Source organism: Bubalus kerabau, chromosome 11, assembly GCF_029407905.1.
Source record: "Bubalus kerabau isolate K-KA32 ecotype Philippines breed swamp buffalo chromosome 11, PCC_UOA_SB_1v2, whole genome shotgun sequence".
Taxonomy (NCBI): Eukaryota; Metazoa; Chordata; class Mammalia; order Artiodactyla; family Bovidae; genus Bubalus; species Bubalus kerabau.
Genome location: NC_073634.1, coordinates 51,559,494 through 51,586,120, shown reverse-complemented (window position 1 = coordinate 51,586,120; position 26,627 = coordinate 51,559,494). Strand labels below are relative to the sequence as shown.

Here is a 26,627-nt window from a genome sequence, read left to right as displayed (position 1 = left end):
ACCCCATGAGTCACAGCACGCCAGGCCTCCCTGTCCATCACCAACTCCTAGAGTTTACTCAGACTCACGTCCATCGAGTCGGTGATGCCATCCAGCCATCTCATCCTCTGTCATCCCCTTTTCCTCCCGCCCCCCAATCCCTCCCAGCATCAGGATCTTTTCCAATGAGTCAACTCTTCACATGAGGTGGCCAAAGTATTGGAGTTTCAGCTTCAGCATCAGTCCTTCCAATGAACACCCAGGACTGAACTCCTTTAGGATGGACTGGCTGGATCTCCTTGCGGTCCAAGGGACTCTCAAGAGTCTTCTCCAACACCACACTTCAAAAGCATCAATTCTTCAGCGCTCAGCCTTCTTCACAGTCCAACTCTCACATCCATACATGACCACTGGAAAAACCATAGCCTTGACTAGACGGACCTTTGTTGGCAAAGTCATGTCTCTGCTTTTTAATATGATGTCTAGGTTGGTTATAACTTTCCTTCCAAGGAGTAAGCGTCTTTTAATTTCATGGCTGCAATCACCATCTGCAGTGATTTTGGAGCCCCAAAAAATAAAGTCTGACACTGTTTCCCCATCTATTTTCCATGAAGTGAGGGGACCAGATGCCATGATCTTAGTTTTCTGAATGTTGAGCTTTAAGCCAACTTTTTCACTCCCCACTTTCACTTTCATCAAGAGGCTTTTTAGTTCCTCTTCACTTTCTGGCATAAGGGTGATCAAATTGCCAACATCCACTGGATCATCAAAAAAGCAAGAGAGTTCCAGAAAAACATCTATTTCTGCTTTATTGACTATGCCAAAGCCTTTGACTGTGTGGGTCACAATAAACTGTGGAAAATTCTGAAAGAGATGGGAATACCAGACCACCTGACCTGCCTCTTGAGAAACCTGTATGCAGGTCAGGAAGCAACAGTTAGAACTGGACATGGAACAACAGACTGGTTGCAAATAGGAAAAGGAGTACGTCAAGGCTGTATATTGTCACCTGCTTATTTAACTTATACTAATCATTAGGGAAAGGCAAATGAAAACCATAATGAAAGACTACTTCACAAGATGGTTATTTTATTTTATTATTATTATTATTTGGCTGTGCCACTCGCTTATAAGATCTTAGATCCCTATTCAGGGTTCAAACTCAAGCCCTGGCAGTGAAAGTGCCAAGTCCTAACCATTGCACTGCCAAAGAACTCCCCTAAGATGGTTATTTTAAAAACAAAAGAAAAATAAATGTTGGTGAATATGGAGAAATTGGAACCCTCATGTACTGTTGGTGGGGATGTAAAATTGTAAGCTGCCTTGGAAAACAGTTTGGTAGTTCCTCAAAAAAGTTAAACACAGAATTCCCATATGACTCAGTGACTTCTCTCTATATATTCAAGAGAATTGAAAGTACATGTTCATATAAATGAGTGCATCAGTTTCATGCACCAGTTATGCATGAATACTCATTACAGCCTTATTTGTAACAGCCAAAAAGTGGAAACAAGCCAAATTATCCATTTATCAACTGACAAGTGAATAACATGTGGAATATCCATACAATGGAATATTATTCAGCCATGAAAAGAAATGAGGTACTGTTTGTGCTACAACATGGATGAATCTTGAAACCATTATGTTAACTAAAAGAGACAAGCCATAAAAGGGTACCTATTGTATGATACCATTTTTATGAAATGTCTCAAACAGGCAAATCAATAGGGAGAGAAAGTGATTGCTAGGGGATGGGGGAGGGAGGAATTAGGGCTGAATGCTAATAGGAACAGAGTTTCTTTTGGGGATTATGGAAATGTTCTGGAATTAGACAGTAGAAATGGTTGCACCACAGAGAATATACTAAAAATAAGCACTGAGTTACACACTTACTAAAGACGGTAAAGTTTATGGTATGAATTATATTTCAATTAAAAAAAAAAACAAGGGTGGCAGACAAGATTCTGGGTCTCTTCCTGCACTAATATTACAGAAGTGTATAATTTACTTTCTGGTCATAAACTATGCTAGGAATACAAGACCATCCACAATATTCTCAGGGAACTAAGATCCCACAAGTTGCATGGCGTGGCCAAACAGGAAAATAACTGGACACTCATTAAATATTTGTCATTAGAGGGACAGTTAAATCAACTATAGAATATCCATATTACTGGGAACAACACAGAATGGGTTAAGAAGAATGAAGTCAATCCACATGTACAGAGAACGAACCCCACAGTAGACTATTATCATAACATGCCTACTCAGTCGTGTCTGACTCTGCGACCCCAAGGACTGTAGCTTGCCAGGCTCCTCTGTCCATGGAATTTTCCAGGCAAGAATACTAGAGTGGGTTGCCATTTCTTACTCCAGGGGATCTTCCTGATCCAGGGATGGAACCCACGTCTCCTGCATTGACAGGCAGATTCTTTGATCACTGTGACATCTGAGAAGCCCACAGATCATTAAGTGAATTAAGTATGTCACAAAACAATTACAAGAAACATTCTATCACCCCAGCACATGAAAAGAGTTAAATAAACTTCTTGCTATATCTGAAGTATGTTAGGGTGGTTCAAATTGCCTGCAATAATGGGATTTCTTAAAATAATGGAAATAATGGCATTCCCTTTGGAGGATCTGACAGCTCATTTAAAGTAAGCCATCTTACAGATCAGTTAAAACTGAGGTCCACATACCTACGGATAAGGAAAATGCATGTCTCAGGCAACAGAATAACATGGATAAAGAAGCAGTCTTAAATACAAACTCAAAATTGACTGTCAAATTTAATCATGGTTCATAATTCCCTTGAGTAGGTACATGATTTCATTTTTATTTCTTCTCTGTGAGAGTATGCACAGAGAAGATGAACAATGGGATTGGAGAGAGAAGAAATTTTTCCTTTTTCCTTTGATATTACTATCTCTTTAAATAAAAACTCACATTACACTTCTATAGTTAATATAATAAATGAAATCAGCAAGGTTGTGGAATACAAGGACAATATACAAAATTAGTTGTATTTTTATATACTAACCATAAACAAATAGGAAATTCAATAAATAAAATCATCTATAATAGCAATATCTATGAATGAATCTAACAAAAGATGAACAAGACTTCTATGTCACTGAAAGAATGGAATATTCAGTACTGGAAATATGTCCATTCTCCCTAAAGTGATCTGTAGCTGCCATGTAATTCCAACAAAACTCGCTGTAGCTATTTTTTGGCAGAAATGTACAAGATGGCTTTGAAATTTATATGGAAATTCATGGGGCCAAGAATATTCAAGACAGTCTTGAAAAACAATGCTGGAGACTATACTATCAAAAATCAAAACTTATAAAGCCACAATAATTAAGAGTGTAGTATTGGTGCAATGGAATCAAACAACCAAAGGAACTGAAATGAATCCAGTAGACCTACATGTATGCAATTAGTTGATTTAGGACACAAGACATACTAAAGAGCAGAGGAAAAGCAAACATCTCATCAATTACGTCACATCAACGGGATAGTCCTACAGGAAAAAAATGAATCCTGACCCCTACCTCACAGCAACACACCCACAAAAACCAACTCTGGGCAGAAGTAGACCTAAGCATGAATGGCAAAACAACAAAACTGCTAAACAGTGATACAGGGAAATATCTTAATGATCTTGGAGCAGGCAAATAATTTTTATACAGGACTAGCCATAAAAGGCAAAGCCTGGTGAATTATATTACATAAAATAAAGAACTTCTGATCATTAGAAAACAGCATTAAGTGAAAGGGCAAAAAGCCTAGCCATCAAGTAGAAGGTATGCGTAATACCTATAATCTGGTAATGGACCCACACAAGGATAGACTTCTAAAACTCCTATCTATTAATAGGAGAATGGCATAGGATTGAAAAAAGGCAAAAGACTTGAACAGGAACTTCACAAAAGGTGAGATCCCATGGCCATAAGGATATAAAGAGGTGCTCAAACTCATTTGTTACTGTGCGTGCTAAGTCGCTTCAGTTGGGTCTGACTCTGTGCAACCCTATGGACTGTAGCCCACCAGGCTCCTCTGTCCATGGGATTCTCCAGGCAAGAACACTAGAGTAGGTTGCCATGTCCTCCTCCAGGGGATCTTCCCAACACAAGGATTGAACCCACGTCTCTTACTTCTCTTGCATTGGCAGGCAAGTACTGCTGAGAATAAGGAGCAACCATAACTCTCCTGCCCTGCTGATAGAGGTGTAAACTGCTACAACCACTTTGGAAAACTGTTCACTAAACTATCTATTACAGTTGAAGGTAGATCTTATGACTCAGCAATTTGATTCCCTGGTATTTAGCCATGAAAATGCATACATATGTTCAATAAGAGACATATACAAAAATGTTCATAGCAGCTCTATTTGTAACAGCCAAATGAAGATGACTGAAGACAACCCAAACATCCATTAATGGTAAAGTGAACAAGTAATAATGGTTTAGTCACATAATATAAGAAAACCTCTCAAGAGGCTGTATGAAATGCCCTGGAAAAACAATCTAAGACTTAACTTTTTAAGGCAGTACAAATAAATTTCCCAAGCTAAGTTCCTTATCTCCTGATTCAAAACATGGCTTTCCTCTGTAGAATTAGACTGGGTCACTAACAAATTGTTATGCAGTGCAGTAACTGTTCCCTTCTTTCACCTACTTGTACAAAAATAACAGCCTGTACCAAGCTTTCAAGAAACCCGGAAAAATCTCAACTGTGACATAAATAAAATCTGGGCCTATTTTCTAATTTTACTTGGTTATACAGTAAGCAGAGCCCAGGAATGTTAAATTATTCCTAACACAAACCAAATTATTCTATCATTTTGATCTTTTTTGTATCAAATTTTTGCTCATATACATTTTTAACATGCTTCTGTTATTATGCATAGAACTGTGTAGTCTACTTCTTCTTTCAACATTACGTTGAAAATTTTCCAGACTGTCACACAATGCTTTAAAGCCACTATTTTAAACTATACAAAGCTTCCCTGGTGGCTCAGACGGTAAAGAATCCGCCTGCATGTGGGAAACCTGTGTTCGATCCCTGCATTTGGAAGATCCCCTGGAAGAGGGCATGGCAACCCACACCTGTATTCTTGCCTGAAGAATCCCCATGGACAGAGGAACCTGGCGAGCTACAGTCCATGGGGTTGCAAAGAGTCGGACATGACTGAGTGACTAAGCACAGCACAGAGCAATATCTTAATAAATGTCCCACAATTTACACAGCCCCAGTGCTGAGTATCTAGGTTTTTCTAATATTCCACCACTATAAACCATGATGTCATGGACTGCTTTCTTCAAGTAGTTTTTATCAATACTACATTTCAGATGATTTCCTTTGGCTGGATTCTCAGACTGAGGTGGATGAACGTATCTGTAGCTCTAGTTATGTAGTCTTTGTCCACTATTTGGTTCTATTTTGAACACACTGCTTACGTTTAAACAAAATTATAATAAATTCTGGATGGTTCAGTTCAGTTCAGTCACTCAATCATGTCCGACTCTTTGCGACCCCATGAACGCCAGGCCTCCCTGTCCATCACCAACTCCCGGAGTTCACCCAAACCCATGTCCATTGAGTCGGTGATGCCATCCAACAATCTCATCCTCTGTCGTCCCCTTCTCCTCCCATCCTCAATCTTGCCCAGCATTAGGGTCTTTTCAAATGAGTCAGCTCTTCACATCAGGTGGCCAAAGTATTGCAGTTTCAGCTTCAACATCAGTTCTACCAATGAACACCCAGGACTGATCTCCTCTAGGATGGACTGGCTGGTTGGATCTCCTTGCAGTCCAAGGGACTCTCAAGAGTCTTCTCCAACACCACAGTTCAAAAGCATCAATTCTTTGGCACTCAGCTTTCTTTATAGTCCAACTCTCATATCCATACATGACCACTGGAAAAACCACAGCCTTGACTAGACGGATCTTTGTTGGCAAAGTAATGTCTCTGCTCTTCAATATGCTGTCTAGGTTGGTCATAGCTCTCCTTCCAAGGAATAGGCATCTTTTAATTTCATGGCTGCAATCACCATCTGCAGTGATTTTACAGCCCAGAAAAATAAAGTCAGCCACTGTTTCCACTGTTTGCCCATCTATTTGCCATGAAGTGATGGGACCGGATGCCATGATCTTAGTTTACTTAACACTTAAAATCCCTTTATTTCTAAGATAAGTTGAGATGGCTTACAAAATAAACATACATAAAAAAGAAAAAATAAAAAATTATAAACAGGAATAATAAGTGGACAAATAAATGTTGTTGATGTTTAGTCACTAAGTTTAGTTACTAAGCTGTGTACAACTTTTTCATGACCCCATGGACTGTAGCCGGCCAGGCTCCTCTGTCCATGGGATTCTCCAGGCAAGAATTCTGGAGTGGGTTGCCATGCCCTCCTCCAGGGGATCTTCCTAACCCAGGGGTCAAACCCACATCTCCTGCATTGGCGGGCGGAATTGTTTACCACTGAGCCACCAGGGAAGCCTGGACAAACACATATATCCAACTAAATTAGGGGCTAGCAAACTACAGCCTATAGACCAAACGTGGCCCACCATCTGTTTTTGTAAAAAAGAAGTTGAAATGAATCACAGTCAGGCTCATTCCAAAGCCCTGTCTATGTCTGCTTTCACATTATCATGGCAGAGCTGAGTAGCTGTAATTTACAGATCGTATGGCCAACAAAGCCTAAAATATTTTCTATCTGGCTTTTATAACAAAAGCTTACCAATTCCAGAACTAGACTATCCATAATTACAGATTTTAATCTTAAACTGCAAAATTCCCCTACTATTTTGTTAAATCAACTTCTATTTCTGGTCAGGATGGAGCCATGGTGACCTGATTTCACATCCACCAGAAATAACAATAACAAAAGCAGACATGAATATGAAACAGTGGTTTCAATACAATGGACATTAGGAAATGAAGGACAGAGAACAGCAAGGATATAGTAGACTTGAACCTTGTTTTGCTGTTGTTCAGTCACTCAGTCTTGTCCAACTCTCTGACCCCATGGACTGCAGCATGTCAGACTTCCCTGTCCATCATTGACTCTGGGAGCTTGCTCAAATTCAGGTCCATTGAGTCAGTAATGGACTATCTTTATCCTCTGTTGTCCCCTTCTCCTGCCTTCAGTCTTTCCCAGCATCAGGGTCCTTTCCAATGAGTCAGGTCTTCACATCAGGTGGCCAAAACATTGAAGCTTCAGCTTCAGCATCGGTCCTTCTAATTAATATTCAGGGTTGATTTCCTTTAGGATTGACTGGTTTGATCTCCTTGCAGTCCAAAGGACTCTCAAGAGTTCTCCAATACCACAGTTCAAAAGCATCAATTCTTTGGCTCTCAGATTTCTTTATCGTCCAACTCTCACATCCATACGTGACTACTGGAAAAACCGTGGCTTTGACTAGACGGACCTTTGTTGGCAAAGTAATGTCTCTGCTTTTTAATATGCCGTCTAGGGTGGTCATAGCTTTTCTTCCAAACAGCAACCATCTTTTAATTTTATGGCTGCAGTCACAACCTGCAGTGATTTTGAGCCCAAGAAAATAAAGTCTCTCACTGTTTCCAATGTTTCCTCATTAGTTGCCATGAAGTGATGGGACCAGATGCCATGATCTTCATTTTTTGAATGTTGAGTTTTAAGCCAGCTTTTTCACTCTCCTCTTTCACCTTCATCAAGAGGCTCTTTCGTTCCTCTTCACTTTCTGAAATAAGGGTGGTGTCATCTGCATATCTGAGGTTATTGATATTTCTCCCAGCAATCTTGATTCCATCTTGTGCTTCATCCAGCCTGGAATTTTGTATGATGTACTCTGCATGTAAGTTAAGTAAGCAGGGTGACTACATACAGCTTTGACATCTCCTTTCCCGGTTTGGAACCAGTCCATTGTTCCATGTCCAGTTCTAACTGTTGCTTATTGACCTTCATACAGGTTCTCATGAGGCAGGTAAGGTGGTCTGGTATTCTCATCTCTTTTAAGAATTTTCAGTTTTTTTGTGATTCACACAAAGGCTTTGGATAGTGAGTAAAGCAGAAGTAGATGTTTTTCTGGAACTCCCTTGTTTTTTCTATGATTCAATGGATGTTGGCAATTTGATCTCTGGATCCTCTGCCTTTTCTAAATCCAGCTTGAACATCTGGAAGTTCACGGTTCACATACTATTGAAGCCAGGCTTTGGGAATTTTGAGCATTACTTTGCTAGCATGTGAAATAAGTGCAATTGTGCAGTAGTTTGAACATTTTTTGGCATTTCCCTTCTTTGGGATTAGAATGAAAACTGATCTTTCCAGTCTTGTGGCCACTGCTGAGTTTTCTGTATTTTCTGGCATATTGAGTGTGGCACTTTCCCAGTGTCATCTTTTAGGATCTGAAATAGCTCAGCTGGAATTCCATCACCTCCACTACCTTTGTTCGTAGTGATGCATCCTAAGGTTCACTTGACTTCACACTCCAGTATGTCTGGGTCTAGGTGAGTGATTACACCATCACGGTTGTCTGGATCAATAAGATCTTTTTTGTAGTTCTGTGTATTCTTGCCACCTCTTCTTAATATCTTCTGCTTTTGTTAGGTCCATACCATTTCTGTCCTTAATTGTGCCCATCTTTGCAGGAAATGTTCCCTTGGTATCTCTAATTTTCTTGAAGAGATCTCTAGTTTCTCCCATTCTACTGTTTTCCTCTATTTCTTTTATTGTTCACTTAAGAAGGCTTTCTTATCTCTCCTTGCTATTCTTTGGAACTCTGCATTCAGATGGGTGTATCTTTCCTTTTCTCCTTTACCTTTTGCTTCTCTTCTTTTCTCGGCCATTAGTAAGGCATCCTCAGACAGGCATTTTGCCTTTTTGCATTTCTTTTTCTTGGGGATGGTTTTGATCACCACCTCCTGTACAATGTCATGAACTTCCATCCACTGTTCTTCAGACTTGAACCTAATTGACATTTATAGAGCACTTCATCCAACACAGCAGAATACTTGTGATTTTTAAGGACACACAGATCATTTCCCAATACAGACTATCTTTGAAGCCACAAAACAAATCTCAGTAATTTGAAAAGGATTCAAGTTATTCAGGGTATGTTTTCTGGCCACTGTGGAATTAAAATTGCAATCAATAGTATACAAATCTGGAAAATTCTTAAATATTTGGAAACTAAATCAAAGACTTCTATATATCTCAGGGGTTAAAAACAGAAATAAAAAAGGCATTGAGCAAGTCTTTTGAAGTGAATGAAAATGAAAATACAATATATTCAGTGGAAATTTTATATATAAAATGCCAGTATTAAAACAGGAAAAAAGTCTCAAATTACTGACTTCAGTTCCAACCTTAAGTAACTAGAAAAAGAAGGGCAAATGAAACCCAAAGTAAGCAGAAGAAAGGAAATAAAAAAGATGAAAGTGAAATAAATGGAAAGGAAACAGAAAAATAGAGAAAGTCAATAAAAGCTGGTTCTTTGAGAATAAAACTCAGAAAAACTGATCAGGAAAAAGAGAAAGGACATAAATTATCACTATCAGGAATGAGAGAGGGGACCACTTTCAGGTTCCACAGACAGTAAAGGAACATAAAAGAGTGTGATGAATAATTTCATGCCTATAAATCCAACAATTTAGATGAAAAGGACAAATTCCTAGAAAAAAACAAAGCAGTAAAGCTCATCCAAGAAGAAAGAGATGAACTAAACAGCCCTACATGTAATTAGAAAAACAGAAATTTTAGTTAAAAATAGCCTTCCTAAAGAGAAAACATCATGAGAAACGCTGGGCTGGAGGAAGCACAAGCTGGGATCAAGATGCCAGGAGAAATATCAATAACCTCAGATATGCAGATAACACCACCCTTATGGCAGAAAGTGAAGAAGAACTAAAGAGCCTCTTGATGAAAGTGAAAGAGGAGAGTGAAAAAGTTGGCTTAAAGCTCAACATTCAGAAAACTAAGATCATGGCATCTGGTCCCATCACTTCATGGCTAATAGATGGAGAAACAGAGGAAACAGTGGCTGACTATTTTTCTGGGCTCCAAAATCACTGCAGATGGTGACTGCAGCCATGAAATTAAAAGACACTTACTCCTTGGAAGGAAAGTTATGACCAACCTAGACAGCATATTAAAAAGCGGAGACATGACTTTGCCAACAAAGGTCCGTCTAGTCAAGGCTATGGTTTTTCCAGTGGTTGGACTGTGAAGAAGGCTGAGCATTGAAGAATTGATGCTTTTGAACTGTGGTGTTGGAGAAGACTCTTCAGAGTCCCTTGGACTGCGAGGAGAACCAGTCCATCCTAAAGGAGATCAGTCCTGGGTGTTCATTGGAAGGACTAATGTTGAAGCTAAAACTGCCATATTTTGGCCACCTGATACAAAGAGCTGACTCATTGGAAAAGACCCTGATGCTGGGCAAAATTGAGGATGGGAGGAGAAGAGGACGACAGAGGATGAGATGGTTGGATGGCATCACCGACTCAATGGACATGGGTTTGGGTAGACTCCAGGAGTTAGTGATTGACAGGGAGACCTGGTATGCTGTGGTTCATGGGGTCGCAAAAAGTCGGACATGACTGAGCAACTGAACTGAACTGAAAAGAGAAAATTCTAGGTCCAGATGACTACACTGGTGAATTCTACCAAACACTTAAGGAAAAAATAATATCCATATTGTACAAACTCTTACAGAAAACTGAAGAAGAGTAAATACTTCCTAACTCTTTCTATGAAGCCAATGTTAACCCCAATAGCAAAACCAGGTAAACGCATGACAAGAAAAGAAAACCACACATCAAAATTCCTCATGTACACTGATGCAAAAACTTCTGAACAAAAATTTAGCAAATACTATCTCATAACCAAGTAAGGTTTATCCCAGAAATACAAGTTGGCTTAATAAGAAAACCAGTCAAGTACCAGGTCCATGGATTTAAAGAACTGCAGAGGGGGGTGAGACCTTAGAGCTCATCAACCTGAACACTTTTGCTTTGTAAATAATGAACTGAGGCCCACTGAACCAAGATCACATAATTGATTAAATATAATATGATGCTCTGAGTGTCAGAAAGTCCTGAGTTTGAATCTCAACTCTACCTCCTATGGACTTGGAGAAGTAACAACTTCTCCAAACCTCGTTATCCTCATCTGGTGATAATGGTGATAAATGGTGATAGTGACAGTGTCTGCATCACAGGGTGGTTGTGAGGGTTAAGTAATCTAACATATTTGAAGCACTCCCAACAAACATAACTACTGCTACCATCAGCACCGCTGCCTATTACCACCATATCTAGACGATGAGGCCAGTGTTAAGTTAGAAGTTTCAGTTAGAAGCAAAGGACAGAAAATATGCAGTTGTAGACACTCCTTTGAAACCATCCACACCCGAAAGTCTTATCAAAGAGATATTTTTTGATTTGTCATTTCTGTTTCTGGCCTGGACTCTCCTGGGAACAAAACCTTTTTACTGAGTGGCCAGTTTCCTTTTTTTTTTTTTTTTAATAAATATCCACCATTTGTTTCCCCCTAATTACCTGCTTTCCTGTCCACAGAGGAAAGGGCTTTAGGATGGCAGGAGGAAAGAGCTTCACACGCCCCACTTTGTCTGTGAGTCCTCGGTACACCAGCTCCATATACTGCTCCCGGTTGAAAAAGCAGCCTCGAATGGTCATGTTTGCTCCTGAAACCATGTGATCTTGGATCAGCCCCGCCAATGGCTGGCCATCCTACAAATCAAAACAGGTAAGAGAAGGACAAATTTAAAAAAAAAAAAAACAGAAGGCACATTCTAATTCTTAATCCTGTGCTTGGGAGCCACCCACTAGCAACAGCCCTCCTTACATCCCCATGTTGTCCAGTTACGGCCACACCTAGCCAGTGCTTGGGCCTCCCATCTTGAGAGCAAACTGCTTCCCAGAGCACACGACCAGGGCTTCCTGACCGGCTCCCACCTTTGCTTTTTGCCCACTGTTCTATATCAAAAGTGCTTCAAACTCCTGCAGGCCCCCTGGCCTTCTCTCCCTAATCCCATCTGCTTCTCGTTAACTTCGGCATATTTCTGGCATTTACGCATAAATTCGGTCTGGCTGCTGTTGGCTGTGTTCTTGTTTTTATATTTTGGTTTTATGCTTTGGTGTTTTTCACACATTTCTGGCCTGGTTCTCCTCTAAATCAGTCACCCATTCAACAAATATTTATGGAGAGCCTACTGTATGCCGAGGCACTGGGTGAGACCAACCTTCAGTCTGTTTTAGTGGCTGAAACACACAGATCCCTCACAATGAGGAAGAGCTAGACGGTGAACAAATGACTGGAGAGATACATTATTACAAAGAATTTTAAATGCCTGTGGAGGAAAAGAATGGGATGGGTCATTACATAGATTTGGGATAGGAGGCAATAGTCAGGAATGGTCTCTCTGGGGGCATGGGCAGTACTTCAGTTTGGCCTGCGGAGTGACCTGGACTCAGCCAACGCAGAGAGGTGGGGGTTTGGGGAGAGGTTCCTTGAGAGAGTCATGGGTGGAGGTGGGGCTTTGACGTACGTGACTGCAGAAGGAAAGAATGCTTGATGTCAGTGTGTCTTCATGATCTTGCATGTATTCATGGTAGGCTGTTATCCACCAGATGCCAAAACATGGGCTTTTAGAGAGTTCCCTGGTGGTCCAGTGGCTAGGACTCGGCCCTTCCATTGCCATGGTCCCAAGTTCAGTCCCTTGTCAGGGAACTAAGACCCCACAAGAACTGCAATAGGGCCAAAAAAACCCAAAGCCAAGGGCTTTTATAACAGCCCCAGTTTGGATGGATACATTCATCTTCTCTGATCCCCAGTCTCCTGAACCCTATCTGCCAGGTCTGCAGTCATGGCAACATAACGCACACTAAGGTAAAAATAGACTTGCCCACTGACATTTATTAAGAAGGCATTTTTACTAACTTTTCCCTGTTTATAGGAACTAGAGAAAAATCTTGGATCTAAAGATTGTTATCATTTGCTTATTTGTTAAATACTGTCCAATATTATGGCTGTATTACATAACTAAGGAACTCTAAAGTGCAGCCATGGAGAAGTGCCAGGAATTTAGCCACACGCACTAATTTAAAGGCTAAAAAGGATGCTTGTCAAACAGTCTAAATACCGTGGCAATGGGCTTTATGTAAACTCAGAGATAATTATTACCGAGGAGCCAGATAGGTGTTGCAGACAGAAGGCGAGATCATATGGGGCACACAGCCCTTCTTATGAAGGCCTTGAGTTATGAACACAGACAAAAAATTATACTCTGCAACTTGTTCCAAAGGCAAGGTCTCATTTTGCTTAGGGGAAAAACTGAAAACAGTATTAAGCATTTGACTCATCCCACAGCTCTTTGGGGGCTTCCCTGGTGACTCAGTGGTTAAAGAATCTGCCTGCAATGCAGGAGACATGCATTGATCCCTGGGTCGGAAGGATCCTTAGGCAAGGAGATTGCAAGCACTCCAGTATTCTTGCCTGGAAAATCCCATGGACAGAGGGGCCTAGCAGGCTACAGCCCATGAGGTCCCAAAGAGTCAGAAATGACTGAGCTACTAAACAATAACAGTCTTTGGGGGCAGATATAGATTTTGCCTTTTTTTTTCCCTTTAAAGAACATAATTACAAGTTACAGGATCTAGTCAGTGCCTTCTCTTTCCGTCTAGAGTTTTCCATGACTAGAAAATTACCTTAATGGCTAAACTGCTTTCAATGCAATAAGCATGAATTCTAGGGAGGAGTGCTGATTAAAGCAATTTACTAAGGGTCTACTTATAATGCTGAATTTTCTAAATCTGCTTAGGATCAGAAAGACTATCTCTTGATCAAAAACCCACATAATTGTCAGCTATCCTATTCCACTTAACATCACAGCAAAACAATATTACAATAGATGTCTTTGGTTAGGATTCTTAGAGAATTAGGGTATTCTGTGACTTGAATTTTCTAGCTGAGTAAGTCAAAGTCAGGAAAGTACATCTCAAGCCTTGTTAAAAAAACTTTCCATGAAGCAGTGGCCCTTAATAGATAAAACAAACAGAAGGGAAAAAAGGAAGAATCCACAAAGAAACATATAAATGAAAAAGTGTAACTGTTTTCTTGGCAAGGAAACAGCTCAAGTTCCCTTCATCTATTTTAAGAAGACAACAAGCAACTCTATTAAATACATAAAACTAACAATAAAATGTACTTAAATTGGGTACTATGGTTAGTCAAGGAAAAGAAACCTAAAAAATAGAGAAGAATGGGACAATGAACAAAGAGAAAAGAAAACAATAGGGAAATATAGATACATCAAGAAAAATTAACAAAAAATGGCTTTCCTGGATTAAGAAAACTGACTCTTGCCATCTCAGGACTTTGCCATCAAAGTACACATTTCATTTTTATGCATGTATGTGTGTGTGTGTTAAGTCACTTCAGTCGTGTCCAACTCTTTGTGGTCCTAGGGACTGTAGCCCACTAGGCTTCTCTGTCCTTGGGATTTCCCAGGCAAGAATACTGGAGTGAGTTGCCATGCCCTCCTTGAGGGGATCTTCCCTACACAGGGATCAATCGCACATCTTTTACGTCTCCTGCATTGGCAGGCGTGTTCTTTACCACTAGCGCCACCTGGAAAGCCCTTCATTTTTATAACTATCACCAAAAATAGGATTTCTCCTCTTGGCACTTACACTAAGGGCTTACACAAAATTTATCAAGAATCAAAAGCTCTTTACCACTGACAAAAGAAGGTGTCTGAAAGTAAAGTGAATTCTCAGGTCATCTCCTAGAATTGTCTTGTTTTTGTTTCTTACCTTTTTTTTTCCTGATTTTTCTTTTCTTTTTTTTTTTAACTGCACAGGTGGCATGTGGGATCTTAGTTCCCAGACCAGGGATAAAACCCTTGCCCCCTGCAGGGGAAGTTCAGAGTCTTAATCACCGGAACACCAGAGAAGTCCCATTTTTTACTTCTTAAGAAATTAATTTATTGGTGAGACTTTATTTTTGTTCTATCTCTGACCCTATACTCACAGGCAGGTGAGCATGTGATGAGGCACATCTGAAATTAAACAGGCCGGCCCTTTGCAGGACACGGTGTACGCAATGAGCAATGAAGTCCCCTATTCCATCTTATTCAATGAAAATCAAGTCTACATTGGTCTAGTGAATACTCAAGTTCACTGGCCTAAGCACTTCAGAGCACCCCAACTCTTCATGAGGCTAATGTCCAGAGGTCACTCTGCCAGCAAAAAAAAAAAATGAACCATCTGCTGTTTACTGGTAGTGTCCACCGTGATAAAATGTGACATTCTCTCTAGCAGGCTAGACAACTGGCACAGTCCTGTTAGTCACTTCTTTCCACAGACCCTCACCCAAGCCCAGCCTCGCCTGTCAAGGGGGACTAAGAACACAGGAGGCTGAGCACACAAGCTTGGCGGGGTCAAAGGTGCTGGGTTCGAGTCCCAGCTTCTTCACTGGCTGACAAGTCACTCACCTGTGTTTCCTCACCTGAAAACCGCACCTGCCGCCTAAGGCTGTGGTGAGGACTAAGCCAGAATGTTGCAGACTGCTCAGAGTGGTGCCCGAGGCACACGGAGTGCTCAGGACAAAGTCGCTTTATTGCCACCACCACCACAGCTATAACTGACGTAATTTACATGAAAACATAAAAGGCCAATTTTCAAATTAGTCAATTTCCTTATAATTATTTCTTCTAAACTATTCATGTAAAAAAATTTTGTTTAATGTTTTTCTTTTTGGCTGCACCACAAGGCATACAGGATCTTAGTTCCCCAGAGATCTAACCCATACCTCCTGCAGTAGAAGCTCGGAGTCTTAACCACTGGACCATCAGGGAACCCCCTGTTAGTAAAAATCAATCAAACTATTTCTTCTAATTTCTTGGGGACCTGAGTGGGCGGGCCCTTAACCCCTCCTGCTTATGGTCAGCCCCTTCATTAATCAATAGCCAGCCAAGGTGGGCAGAAAACGGAAAGAAAGTTATATTCAACTAACTGGATCTACAGGAAGCCACACTGGTGTGTCTGGTAGGAAAAGAGGCTGGAATGCTGGGATACTGGTCACCTGCCTGGTTCTCCAGGTGGGATAGGGGAAGAGAAATTCCCAGGAGGAGAGGTCACTAACTGATGGGGGACAATCTCTAAGCAGCCACTATGCTTCCTGGGTGCAGATGTCTCTGTCTCTTCTGTGGAAGGGTGGCAGGGCCCACACCAAGGAAAGGAAGAAAAGCCACAAAGATCTGGGAGCTCCTGGACCCTCCTCCCCACCCGCTTCCATTCCAGCTCTGTGTCCTTGGACATGTTACACCATTTCTTCACATGTGATTGCTGCTGTTAATAGCACCTAGTCCAAGGACTGTGGGGAGGAGAAAAGGAGAGGCCTCCAAGGTGCTACGTATGGTGTCTGGCCTTGAAAAAGTGCTTGGTAAATGGGAGCCATGGTTCTTTATTGTTTTATTACTACCCCCACATTACAACCCAAATGAATGGTGTGTAATTTGTGAATCGCTGAGACACAAACGGTTTATAAAAGAAGGGATTCACAGTAGAGGTTCCTCATGGGCTGCAAGGAATTTCATCTGGACCCTCAGGATTTAGTCACTCAGTTGTGTCTGACTCTTTGTGACCCCATGGACTAGAGCCCGCTAGGATCCTCTGTTCATGGACTTTTCCAGACAAGAATACTGGACTGAGTTGCCATTTCCTTCTCCAGAGGATCTTCCTGACCCAGGGATCAAACCCTGGGGGTTAAGTTGTCTCTTAAAACCCTCCTTAACTTAAAGGATCAAAGTCATCTGTGGACGATGGGGATCCTCATAGGTGGCTTGCCAGAGGCTGATATATTGTAGAATCCAAACAGGCTGGAAGACAGACCTAAGATACAGGTACTGAACTCGGCTTCCTGGGATGACTGTTACAACTTCTCTCCTGACATCTTAAGAGGCAACAAGAGAGAAACCTCCTATCTCTAAGCAACTAGGGGGCTGAAGACCCCACCCGGAAGAATCCAAGACCCTCTGGCTCCATATGCTCCTGCTTAACAGATCATGCTGACTCCAGGAGCTGCCTGGGGCCCTGACCTGAACTGCCAAGTTGGAAGCCAGTGATGATCATGGAACAGCCTCAAGGTCAGACCTACCTTGGGAACAAGGTACTGCTGATCGGTGCAGGCCAGGACGTAGGCCTCGGCCCGGCCCAGTTCACTCTGGGGGAAGTGGGCGTTCATCTCATCTCCATCGAAGTCGGCGTTGTAGGCCTTGCAGTTGGCGTAGTGGAGTCTCAGGACTTTCTCCTCGGGGAGGACACGGGCGCGATGCGCCTGGATGGAGGGCCTGTGCAGGGTGGGCTGCCGGTTCAGGAGTAGAATGTCCCCGTTCTTCACATGCCGGCACACCTGCGGGCAAAGCAGAGGACGGGCTGAGCAGTGGCCACTCTGGCATCACTGCCATAATGCCAAGGGCTCACCTCGCCCTGGGCTTCTGTCTCTCTCATGTTTTACTCAATAAAAGGGGAACTTTCAGTCCAGAGTGAAACCCTACAAATCTATGAGAAATAACTACTAAGCCCCTCTGGGTCTCAGAGTGTGTGTGCGTGCTCAGTTACTATGTCGTGTCCGACCCTTTTGTGACCCCATAGACTGCAGCCCTACAGACTCCTCTGTCCATTGGATTTTCTAGGCAAGGATACTGGAGTGGGTTGCATTTCCTTCTCCAGGGGATCTTCCCAGGGACCAAACCCAGGCCTCTTGGCAATGGCCGGTGGATTCTTTACTACTGAGCTGTCCGGGAATCCCAAAATGTCACTTGGCAGAGGAAACAGGCCCCTACTACCGAATCCAAATTCAAGAACCAGGCATGGTAGAGTTCGAACTGGCATGGTTAGGGTTCTTTGGTTTACGAGACAGACGCCTTAAGGTTTTCTGAGAAATAGCTGCCAACCTAGCAGAGTCCTGTCCTAGCTCTGGGCTCAGACTATTGCTGTTGTTTAGTTGCTAAGCCATGTCCAACTCTTCACGACCCCATGGACTATAGCCCGCCTGTCTCCTCTGTCCACGGAATTCTCTAGGCAAGAATATTGGAGTGGGTTGCCATTTCCTCCTCCAGGGGAGGGATAAGTCAATGATGCTACAGGCCCCTGTCCAGTAATGTCTGTCTTCTTCAGACATGCACAACCTTTCTGGAGTTTGAATTCCCCAGAGAATTAACCTGAAAAAAGAAATGGACACATCTTAAGACAGCAGGTCTACACATAACCATAAAACTCCTGGGCTTGAAAGGATTTGGCAGACTTCTGAGTACGTACTCAGCCACATCTGAGTACGTTAGTCCAAATGTGAATTCCACATTTCAGAAATACTTGCCCAACCTCATCCTTCCGAGCCAGGACTGAAACTCAGGGTTCTTGATTCCCAGTTCAATGCTCCTGGAAAATATTTTATGGCACTTAAAAATTAATAACAAGTTTAAATTGCCATGGTCTTTCGGGAAAGCAATTTCACAGCACATTCTAGAACATTAAAAACTCATTTCCTTTGGGCTTTCAGAATGAAAAAGGTGCAAATGCAAGGTTCTATGAATGATGTTGATGCACCCATGTTAATGGTGGCAAAAACAGGGAAAAACCTGGCTGCCTCAAAGAAGGGGCATCGGTAGATAAATCATAGTATGTACTATGGAATATTATGTAATGATGAAAAAGGATTTGGTGAGGGGGCGCTCAGGCCATGGAGCATGCAGGATCTTAATTCCCCAATCAGGGATTGAACCCAGGTCCCCAGAAGTGGAAGCTGAGTCAACAGGGACTGCCAGGGATCCTTTAAAAAAGGATGATTTAAATGTATACCAGTCTTGAAAAAATGACAATAATGTATTTCAGTAAAAGAAAAACCATCCAGGTGCCATCTAAGGTGATGTATTAGTGTCAGTCGCTCAGTCATGTCTGACTCTTTGTGACCCATGGACAGTAGCACACAGGCTTCTCTGTTCATGGAATTCTCCAGGCAAGAAGACCGGAGTGGGCAGCCATTCCCTTCTCCAGGATCTTCCTAGCCTAGGATCAAACCCAGGTATCCTGCATTGCAGGCAGACTTTTTTATCATCTGAGCCACCAGAGAGGGCCATCTAAGGTGACAGGATGAGGCGATTTTAAACCCAATCCAACTCTATGTGTTTATACACACGAGGACAAAGGTATTTAGATTCTTACTGAGCTGCTCTGTGGGATCCTTGGGGCAGGGGGACATGGAAGAAGAGAAAGATCACCACCTGGACCTTTACATGTCTTACTGCTATTCATGTTACAACAAGCGTGTGCCACTTTTATAAAAATTTTTTTAAAGATCTTCAACTATTTCTAAAGAAAGCACGAAAAACTGCACAAGTGATATGCTTACTGTGGGGGGGAATATAGAAAATATAGAAGAGAATGAAAACCACAAGTAATTTTACTCTTCAAAGATAACCACTGTGCACACTTTCTTGCTCTTTACCAATATCAATATGCCAGTGGTCATGTCCTCCTGACAGGACACCTCCTCCCACAAAGCTGATTTTAGTATAAGGCCTTTCATCTTTGTTATTGTTCAGTCGCTAAGTTGTGTGCAACCCTTTTGAGACCCCATGGACCGCAGCATGCCAGCCTTCCCTGCCCTTCACCACCTCCCAGAGTTTGCTCAAACTCATGTCCATTGAGTTGGTAATGCCATCCAATCATCTCATCCTCTGTCGTCCCCTTCTCCTGCCCTCAATCTTTCCCAGCATCAGGGTCTTTTCCATTGAGTTGGCTCTTCGTATCAGGTGGCCAAAGTATTGGAGCTTCAGCTTAATTAATTCCTGGGCTTCCTAAATGATGCACAGAGATGCTATTTCAAAAAACAAATACACGGGAATTCCCTGGGGTCCAGTGGTTAAAAATCTGTGCTCTTACTGCCAAGAGCCTGTGTTCAATCCCTGATTGGGGAACTAAGATCCCACAAACCACTCAGTGTGGCCAAAAATATAAAACAAACAAAAAACCAACAAATGCATGAGGCAACTGCTATCCCAATCATTCCACATGCTGCCCTCAACAGCCCAGAGGAATTATGGAGACTCAGTGAGCGCTCCTCCCACCCCAAGTCTTCCCTAAATTACTCAGCAGGTAATAGGTTGCAGGAAACACATTATGAAGCTGGATCAGAGAGCTGGTTACAGAGAGAGGCTAAAGGTTAACAAGAGATGCACCCACCGGCCTCTCCTCATTCCTACTCAGCTGGGCTGGAAGTTTCCTCCAACTCAAGGAAGCAGGGAGCAAACCCCTCAAATTCTAAAAGGCAGTCCTAAAAGCAGTGAGCAGGAACTTGGTCTTTCTGCTCCCCGAGGAATCCAAACCCATCCTTCTCCTGCCCCCACATCCATGTTTCCAAGGAGACCTGGATTCTGAGGATTCCCATGAGTGTCTGCCCAGGGCACGTCATGGAGCCTGAGCTGACTTTGAAGGTCTATTTCTTTAGCTTCTCAAGGGAGGAACTGCCCAGACCTGTGGCTCAGGCCCCAAAGCCCAGGCCGGGCCTTGGATTGGAGTCTCACAAATTCGAGACATCCTCCGGCATAAGCAAACCCCACAGCTGGGAAGGCTCGCAGGCCCATCTGGCAGGCTCCGGCCAATCCAAACAGAAGCCCTGGAGGACAGGGTGCTCCCCTTGCCAACCCAAACCAGAGGCCCTTCCTTTCTCTTGTCTCTAAACAAATACCACAGTGAAAATTAGCATGCTCCAGTGCCCGGGTCAGAGTTCTCAGAAGCAGACCCAGAGCCAAAGAGCTGCTCTCGGGGCTGATTGCTGGGCCGGGAAATGAGGCTTGGCCAACCCGGCCACTTCCTCCTCCATTTATGAGGGCCAGGGGAAGGGGCAGAGACTTCACTCCTCCCCCTTCTCATCGAACCTGCAGTCTGTCCTGACCTGGGTCTCTCCCTCCCAGTCACGTAACCCAGCCCTTTGGCCTAGTTCTCATCTATATGTAAGGTGTTCAGCAAGAAAACTACTTTACAAATTACAAGTAGGCTGTGAATGCACACATACTTGACTATGTGTATAAACATGACATATAACATCACTGAGGTTTTGGAAACTAAAAAAAATCATTCTTAGTCCCCAAGTCCTGATATGTGCATGCACACTCAGTCACTACTGTCCTGTCTGACTCTTTGTGACCCCATGGACTGTAGCCCACCAGGCTCCTCTGTTCATGGGATTCTCAAGACAAGAATACTAGAGTGGGTTGCCATGCCCTCCCGCCAGGGATCTTTCTGATCCAGGAATCGAACCCGCATCTCTTACATTTCCTGCATTGGCAGGTGGGCTCTTTACCACTAGAGCCACCTGGGAAGCCCAAGATCCTAATACAAGGAACACTTCAGTTTCAAAAGGTCCCTTCCTATCTTTGCCCTGGGGGAGCCACATCCTCAGCTCGGTCCATGGAGCCTCCCGCACCTCAACGTGGACCCGTCCAGTCCACAGGGTGCTGGGGAGAGTGGAGGGTCTAATACCCCACCCTTGTCCTTAGGGGTTTAGGACTTGAAGTGGAATAGGTGGGGGCCCATGGAGTGACCCCACAAGGCAACGAGGGTGGGAGGTGAGGTGGGACACACAGGGAGGGGATCCCATGCAAGTGTGAAAGTGGCAAACTGCTCACCACCTGTTTTTATAACTAGAGTTTTTTGGGAACACGGCCCAATCCAATGGCTTTGTACTGCCCTGGTGGCTTCCACAGTTCATGCTACAGAAGTGGGGCTGAGCTGCTGCAACACAGACCATGTGGCTGACAAAGCCTAAGATGTTTACTCTCAGGTTCCCAGGTGGCTCAGTGGTCAAGAATCCACCTGCCAATGCAGGAGATGCGGGTTCAATCCTTGGATTGGGAAGATCCCCTGGAGGAGGGCATGGCAACCCACTCCAGTATTCTTGCCTACAAAATTTCATGAACAGAGAGAGGAGCCTGGCAGCTGCAGTCCAGGGGGTCGCAAAGAGTCAAGACACAAATGGGCGACTGAGCACACACACGCACGTTGGCTGAAAACATGTGCAGGCTCCTCCCCTGAGGAATGAGGGCCTTGCTGAGGTACAAAGCGGCGATGGCTGGGGAGTCTGGGGAGGACAAAGTGTTCCCAGCACACACGGCAAGTTCAAGGACTGAAGGGGAAGTCTGGACGGGATGCTGGGGCTAGGGGAGAAACCAGAGACAGTATGCCGACGTGAACTTCAGCCGGGAGACAGATAAGGCCAACCTCCCTTATTTCCCTGCAGCTCAGAACTCATCTCCATCCCCTCTCGTAAGCTGCCCAGCGAGTGCAGTGAAGCCAACCTGCCCTCTCTGAAGCCAACTTCCAACCCCACAGATGTAGAGCGGCCACGTGAAGGAAGTGTCCCTGTCTCATCATCACATCCCAGCAACGTCAGGAGCCCCACCAGCCTTCTACTTTTGCTCTAGTTGGAGATGACAAAGGTTCTGGGGCCCAACTCCTCCTGCTTTGTTCAAACGGCTCTCCTGGGTCACAGGTGGTCTCTGTCTGGGCAAATCTGATGCATTTTCCTTTCTCCCTCTCCTTAAACTTCATATTTAATTCCACAAACACCTCCTATGTGCCTTGGGAAGATGCAAAGGTACTCTGGGGCTGGTCTTGACTAGAGGTGGGGGACGGATGCTGGCATTGAGAGCAAGCCCGGCTGCCCACCCTCCCTCAGCATCCTGCCCACCTGCCTCATGCTCCCACGGGTCCCCCTACTTTCTGTCTGTCCTACTTTGTGCTCAAAGACCTTAACTTTCTGACAATTTCTTCTTTTTTTTGGCTACACCATGCGACTTGTCAGATCTTAAGTTTCCCAACCAGGGATCAAACCTGTGCCCTCTACAGTGGAAGCATGGAGTCTTAACCCCTGGACCAGGGAAGTCCTGATAATTTCATTTCTTAACCCTAAATGAGGTCCCACACTTCTACCTTTTACGTGAGATAGGCCCTTAGGTTCTCCACCATCACCTCAGTTCAGAGGGGCCCAGACACACCTCCTTCCAGAGCATTCCATCTCCTGCACTGGAAACCACATTCCTTCTCATTTTCTCTCTTCTACAGCCCTGACACCCAGCCTGCCCCCAACCCCATCCTCTCCCTGGAAATGTACCCTCCTTTCACCCTGGGGTCCCCTGCAGCCCCCAGGCTGGTCCTCAATCATCTTCTGGCAACTCCAAACTCGCCCTGCATGCCCACCCGACCTCCTTTCTTCTCCAGCATCATGTGGGCTCCGTCACCACCCTGCGTCGCTGTCCCTTTATGTCTGCCACACCACTCAGCAGTAGTGACACACTTATGGACTCACTCCCACCAGGCTGCCCACCCCAGGGCAACAAGAGCTTGTCCGTGGTGCCTGGCAAAGTGCAACACAGAGCTTGCAGTGGGCCCTGCCACCACCTGACCCCACCCTGCTCTCCTCTCTCAATTTTCCTCTCAAAGTGTCCTACTGTCTCACATGCTTGACTTAATAGCATGAAAGTTATCTTGTGGTTGTCTTGTTTCACCTTAAGTTAAGAAAAATATACCTTTATTTCTCTTGCATCTTTCACATAGCTCCAAGCAAAACACGGGGCTCTTAAGAATGGCAGAATAGGGGCTTCCCTGGTGGCTCAGTGGTAAAGAATCCACCTGCCAAGCAGGAGATGAGGGTTCATTCCCTGTCCAGAAGATTCCACATGCCACAGAGCAACTAAGTCTAAAGGTCACAACTATTGAGCCTGTGCTCTAGAGCCGGTGCTCTGCAACAAGAGAAGCTACCGCAATAAGAAGCTGTGTACCACAACTGGAGAGCAGCCCACACTTGCCGCAACTAGAGAAAAGCCCATGTAGCAACAGAGACCAACACACGCAAAACCAAATAAAATTATTTAAAAAAAAAAAAAAAAAAATGACAGGATAAGTTTGCGAACCTGAACACAAACGTCACTTAACGCATAAGAAAAGAACAAACAGGTGGCTGGACCTGTCTGCCCCTGGCTGCCAAAGCAGAAGACGCAAGGCCTGTTAACCGCTGGACCTTGGGATGGGGAGAAAGCAAGAGGACAGGCCTCAGTGAAGAGCAGTGGGGACCAGTGCTCATCAAGACAAGGCTTCCTCTCCCTCTCTGTCCTCCAACCAAAGCTCCTTCAAGCTTCAATAGTCCTCTGTAGAGCTCGAACCCACCAAAAAGAAAACCTGGTGGGTCTAGGCATGTCAGAGGGCAAGGGAAACCCAACAAACAAGTAGATGGGTGAGGACGATGCACTCCATCACTCCCTGACTCGGGCAGTCACCATATATTAATCCCAAATCCGTTTCACTCCAACAATTTCTGCCACTCTTGCCTGGTTGAGGGTTGTTTGCTATACCCCTCCCAGCTGGAATGGTTGTTACCTGACACAGACAGAAGGGATATCACCCACCCATCTTATGCCCTCAGCAGACATTGCTAATTGATCTTGTACTCTTTCCGTGGGAGCCCAGAGAAAGGCTGGAGATCCCTTAACATAGTGCTACAGGTAAGAACTAGTAATCTCCAGAAAGTGAAGCATCAGCTGACATCAGTCAATTTTCACAGACACAGAACGTTTCCTTCCTAGGGCATGCTCTCAGCATGCAGAGGAACCCTCCATAGACCTTGTTAACACACAGATTCCTGGGTTCCATTTCCAGACAGTCTAATTCGGGGCAGTGAATGGGGGAAAAGGGAGACAAACATGCATTTCCCGCATTTGGGAAATGGCTCCAGGAATGCTGCTGCTGAGGACCACCTTTGAGCAGCCCTGTTTAAGGGCAGCAGATCATAGTGGAGTTATAATGAAAGGGCATTTCTCCGTCCCTAGTATGTAACCGGAATTGTGCTGCCTGCATGGGATGATCAAATGAAGTTTTATTCATGGTGCTGAGGCCCTAGGGAACACCCACAGGTGGGGTCAGCCCCCTGTGGGGTGCAGGGGGTAGGGGTGGGGTGGGGGGAGCAGGAACAGTTCTCACAGCCCTCCTGCACTGGCACCACAGCTGAAGTCACGGGGGAGCCCAAAAGGAGCAGCTTAAGCCCCTGACCAAATATGCCCGTTACTCACAATTTTTGTCCCCTGGGGCTTCGGGGCCCCCGTAGCTGGTGTCAGGAGCTGTTTGGCCACGGCCTCCCGCTGCGTGAGGTCCGAGGCGCTCAGGGCTGTGCGACTGCCATCCTCGTTGATGACCATAGAGGCTCCAGGGTGCACGTTGGGGCCGTTGATGACCGCCTGCCTCAGTTCCTGAACGTTCCAGGGGGTGACTGGTTGAGGGTAGGTCAGCTTTGTGGCAAACACCTGGAAACAAGGAGGGGATATGAAAATTCAGGGTAGGCAGAGAAAGGTCAGAAGGATCCCCAGTGTGACTCAACATGCTCACACCCCCAGTGTGACTCAACGCATTTCCCCTAAAATGCGGACGTGCTCCCTGAGCCAAGAAAGTCCTTCAGCCAAAAAAGCAACATCTCCCTGTCTTTTTCACAATCATTTTTCCAGACTTGCTTCCTCCAAGGAAGAGAGCAGGTCTCCTTTTCTACCAGAGTAATCTGCCCCAAAAAGTTATCTGAGACTAGTAATTTATGCAGAATTTTTTTAACCTATTTTAAAATTTCATCGTTTACTAGTTTGCCAATAAATTCAAGGTCCCAAATGATGTAATATAGCCTGGAACATGAGCTTTAGACAATTGGCGAATACCTGCTCTCAAGTATCACCCTCCTCCACCAATAATTCCCCTCCCCTCACCCCCCAGCAGTCATCACTAATTGATGGTGGCCTGAGCCCAGACATGGCATCTTAATCTCTTTATTTGGCCTGAGATAAACCTGATTTGGTCCCCTGATACATGAGAAAATGGCAGTGATCCATTTGACACACCAGGCCTGCACCACATTCCAAGAAAAATGAGTGCCCTGGTTAGGCGAGTTCTGAGCTACTGAATATTAAAACCCTCTGGTGCTTCAAAAGGAAAATAACTACGTTAGAGACTCTTGAGAAGTCCCATGGAAAGGAACTCGCTGAACACTGGCCAGCTTGCTGTGTGAATGGCACCCCCACCCCAACCCCCGCCACCCTGACCTCTGGCCCTCTCCACCTCTGCCGACGAACTGACCACTACTGACAGAGTATTTATGTACAGACTGTGCCCAACTTAGGATTTTTTCGGACTTTGTAACAGTGTGAAAGTAACATGTACTTGGTAGAAATCATACTCCCCATTTTGAATTCTGGTCTTTTTCTGGGTTTGTGAAACATGGTGTGATATGCTTGTGAAGGTGGGCAGGGGCAGTGAGCCTCAGCTGCTGGCTGTCAGCCCTGGGATCATAAATATCCCATACACTTAGAGCCATCCTGTTGCTCATTTTCAGGATAGTGTTCAGTAACTTCCATGAGACATTCAACACTATTACAAAATAAGCTTTGCACTGTATGATTTTGCCCAATGGTAGGCTAACATAAGTGTTCTGAGCAGGTTTAAGGTGGGTTAGACTAAGCTATGCTGTTCAGTAGGTTAGGTCCATTAAATGCACTTTTGACATATGGCGTTTTCAACTTACCACCACACCATAAGTCGAG

The 26,627-nt window shown here is 44.2% G+C and overlaps 1 protein-coding gene across 1 annotated transcript in view; it reads right to left on the bottom strand.

Moving 5' to 3' along the window:
• The window catches only part of POLR1A (RNA polymerase I subunit A), an 84,375-nt gene that overhangs the window by 33,034 nt on the left and 24,714 nt on the right, over positions 1 to 26,627 (bottom strand). Inside the window, exons 12-14 of the mRNA XM_055540305.1 lie at positions 25,119 to 25,349; positions 17,153 to 17,407; positions 11,533 to 11,724 (exon numbers count right to left, since the gene is read on the bottom strand). Coding sequence (XP_055396280.1) covers positions 11,533 to 11,724; positions 17,153 to 17,407; positions 25,119 to 25,349 — 678 coding nt within the window. The remainder of the gene's footprint in view (positions 1 to 11,532; positions 11,725 to 17,152; positions 17,408 to 25,118; positions 25,350 to 26,627) is intronic.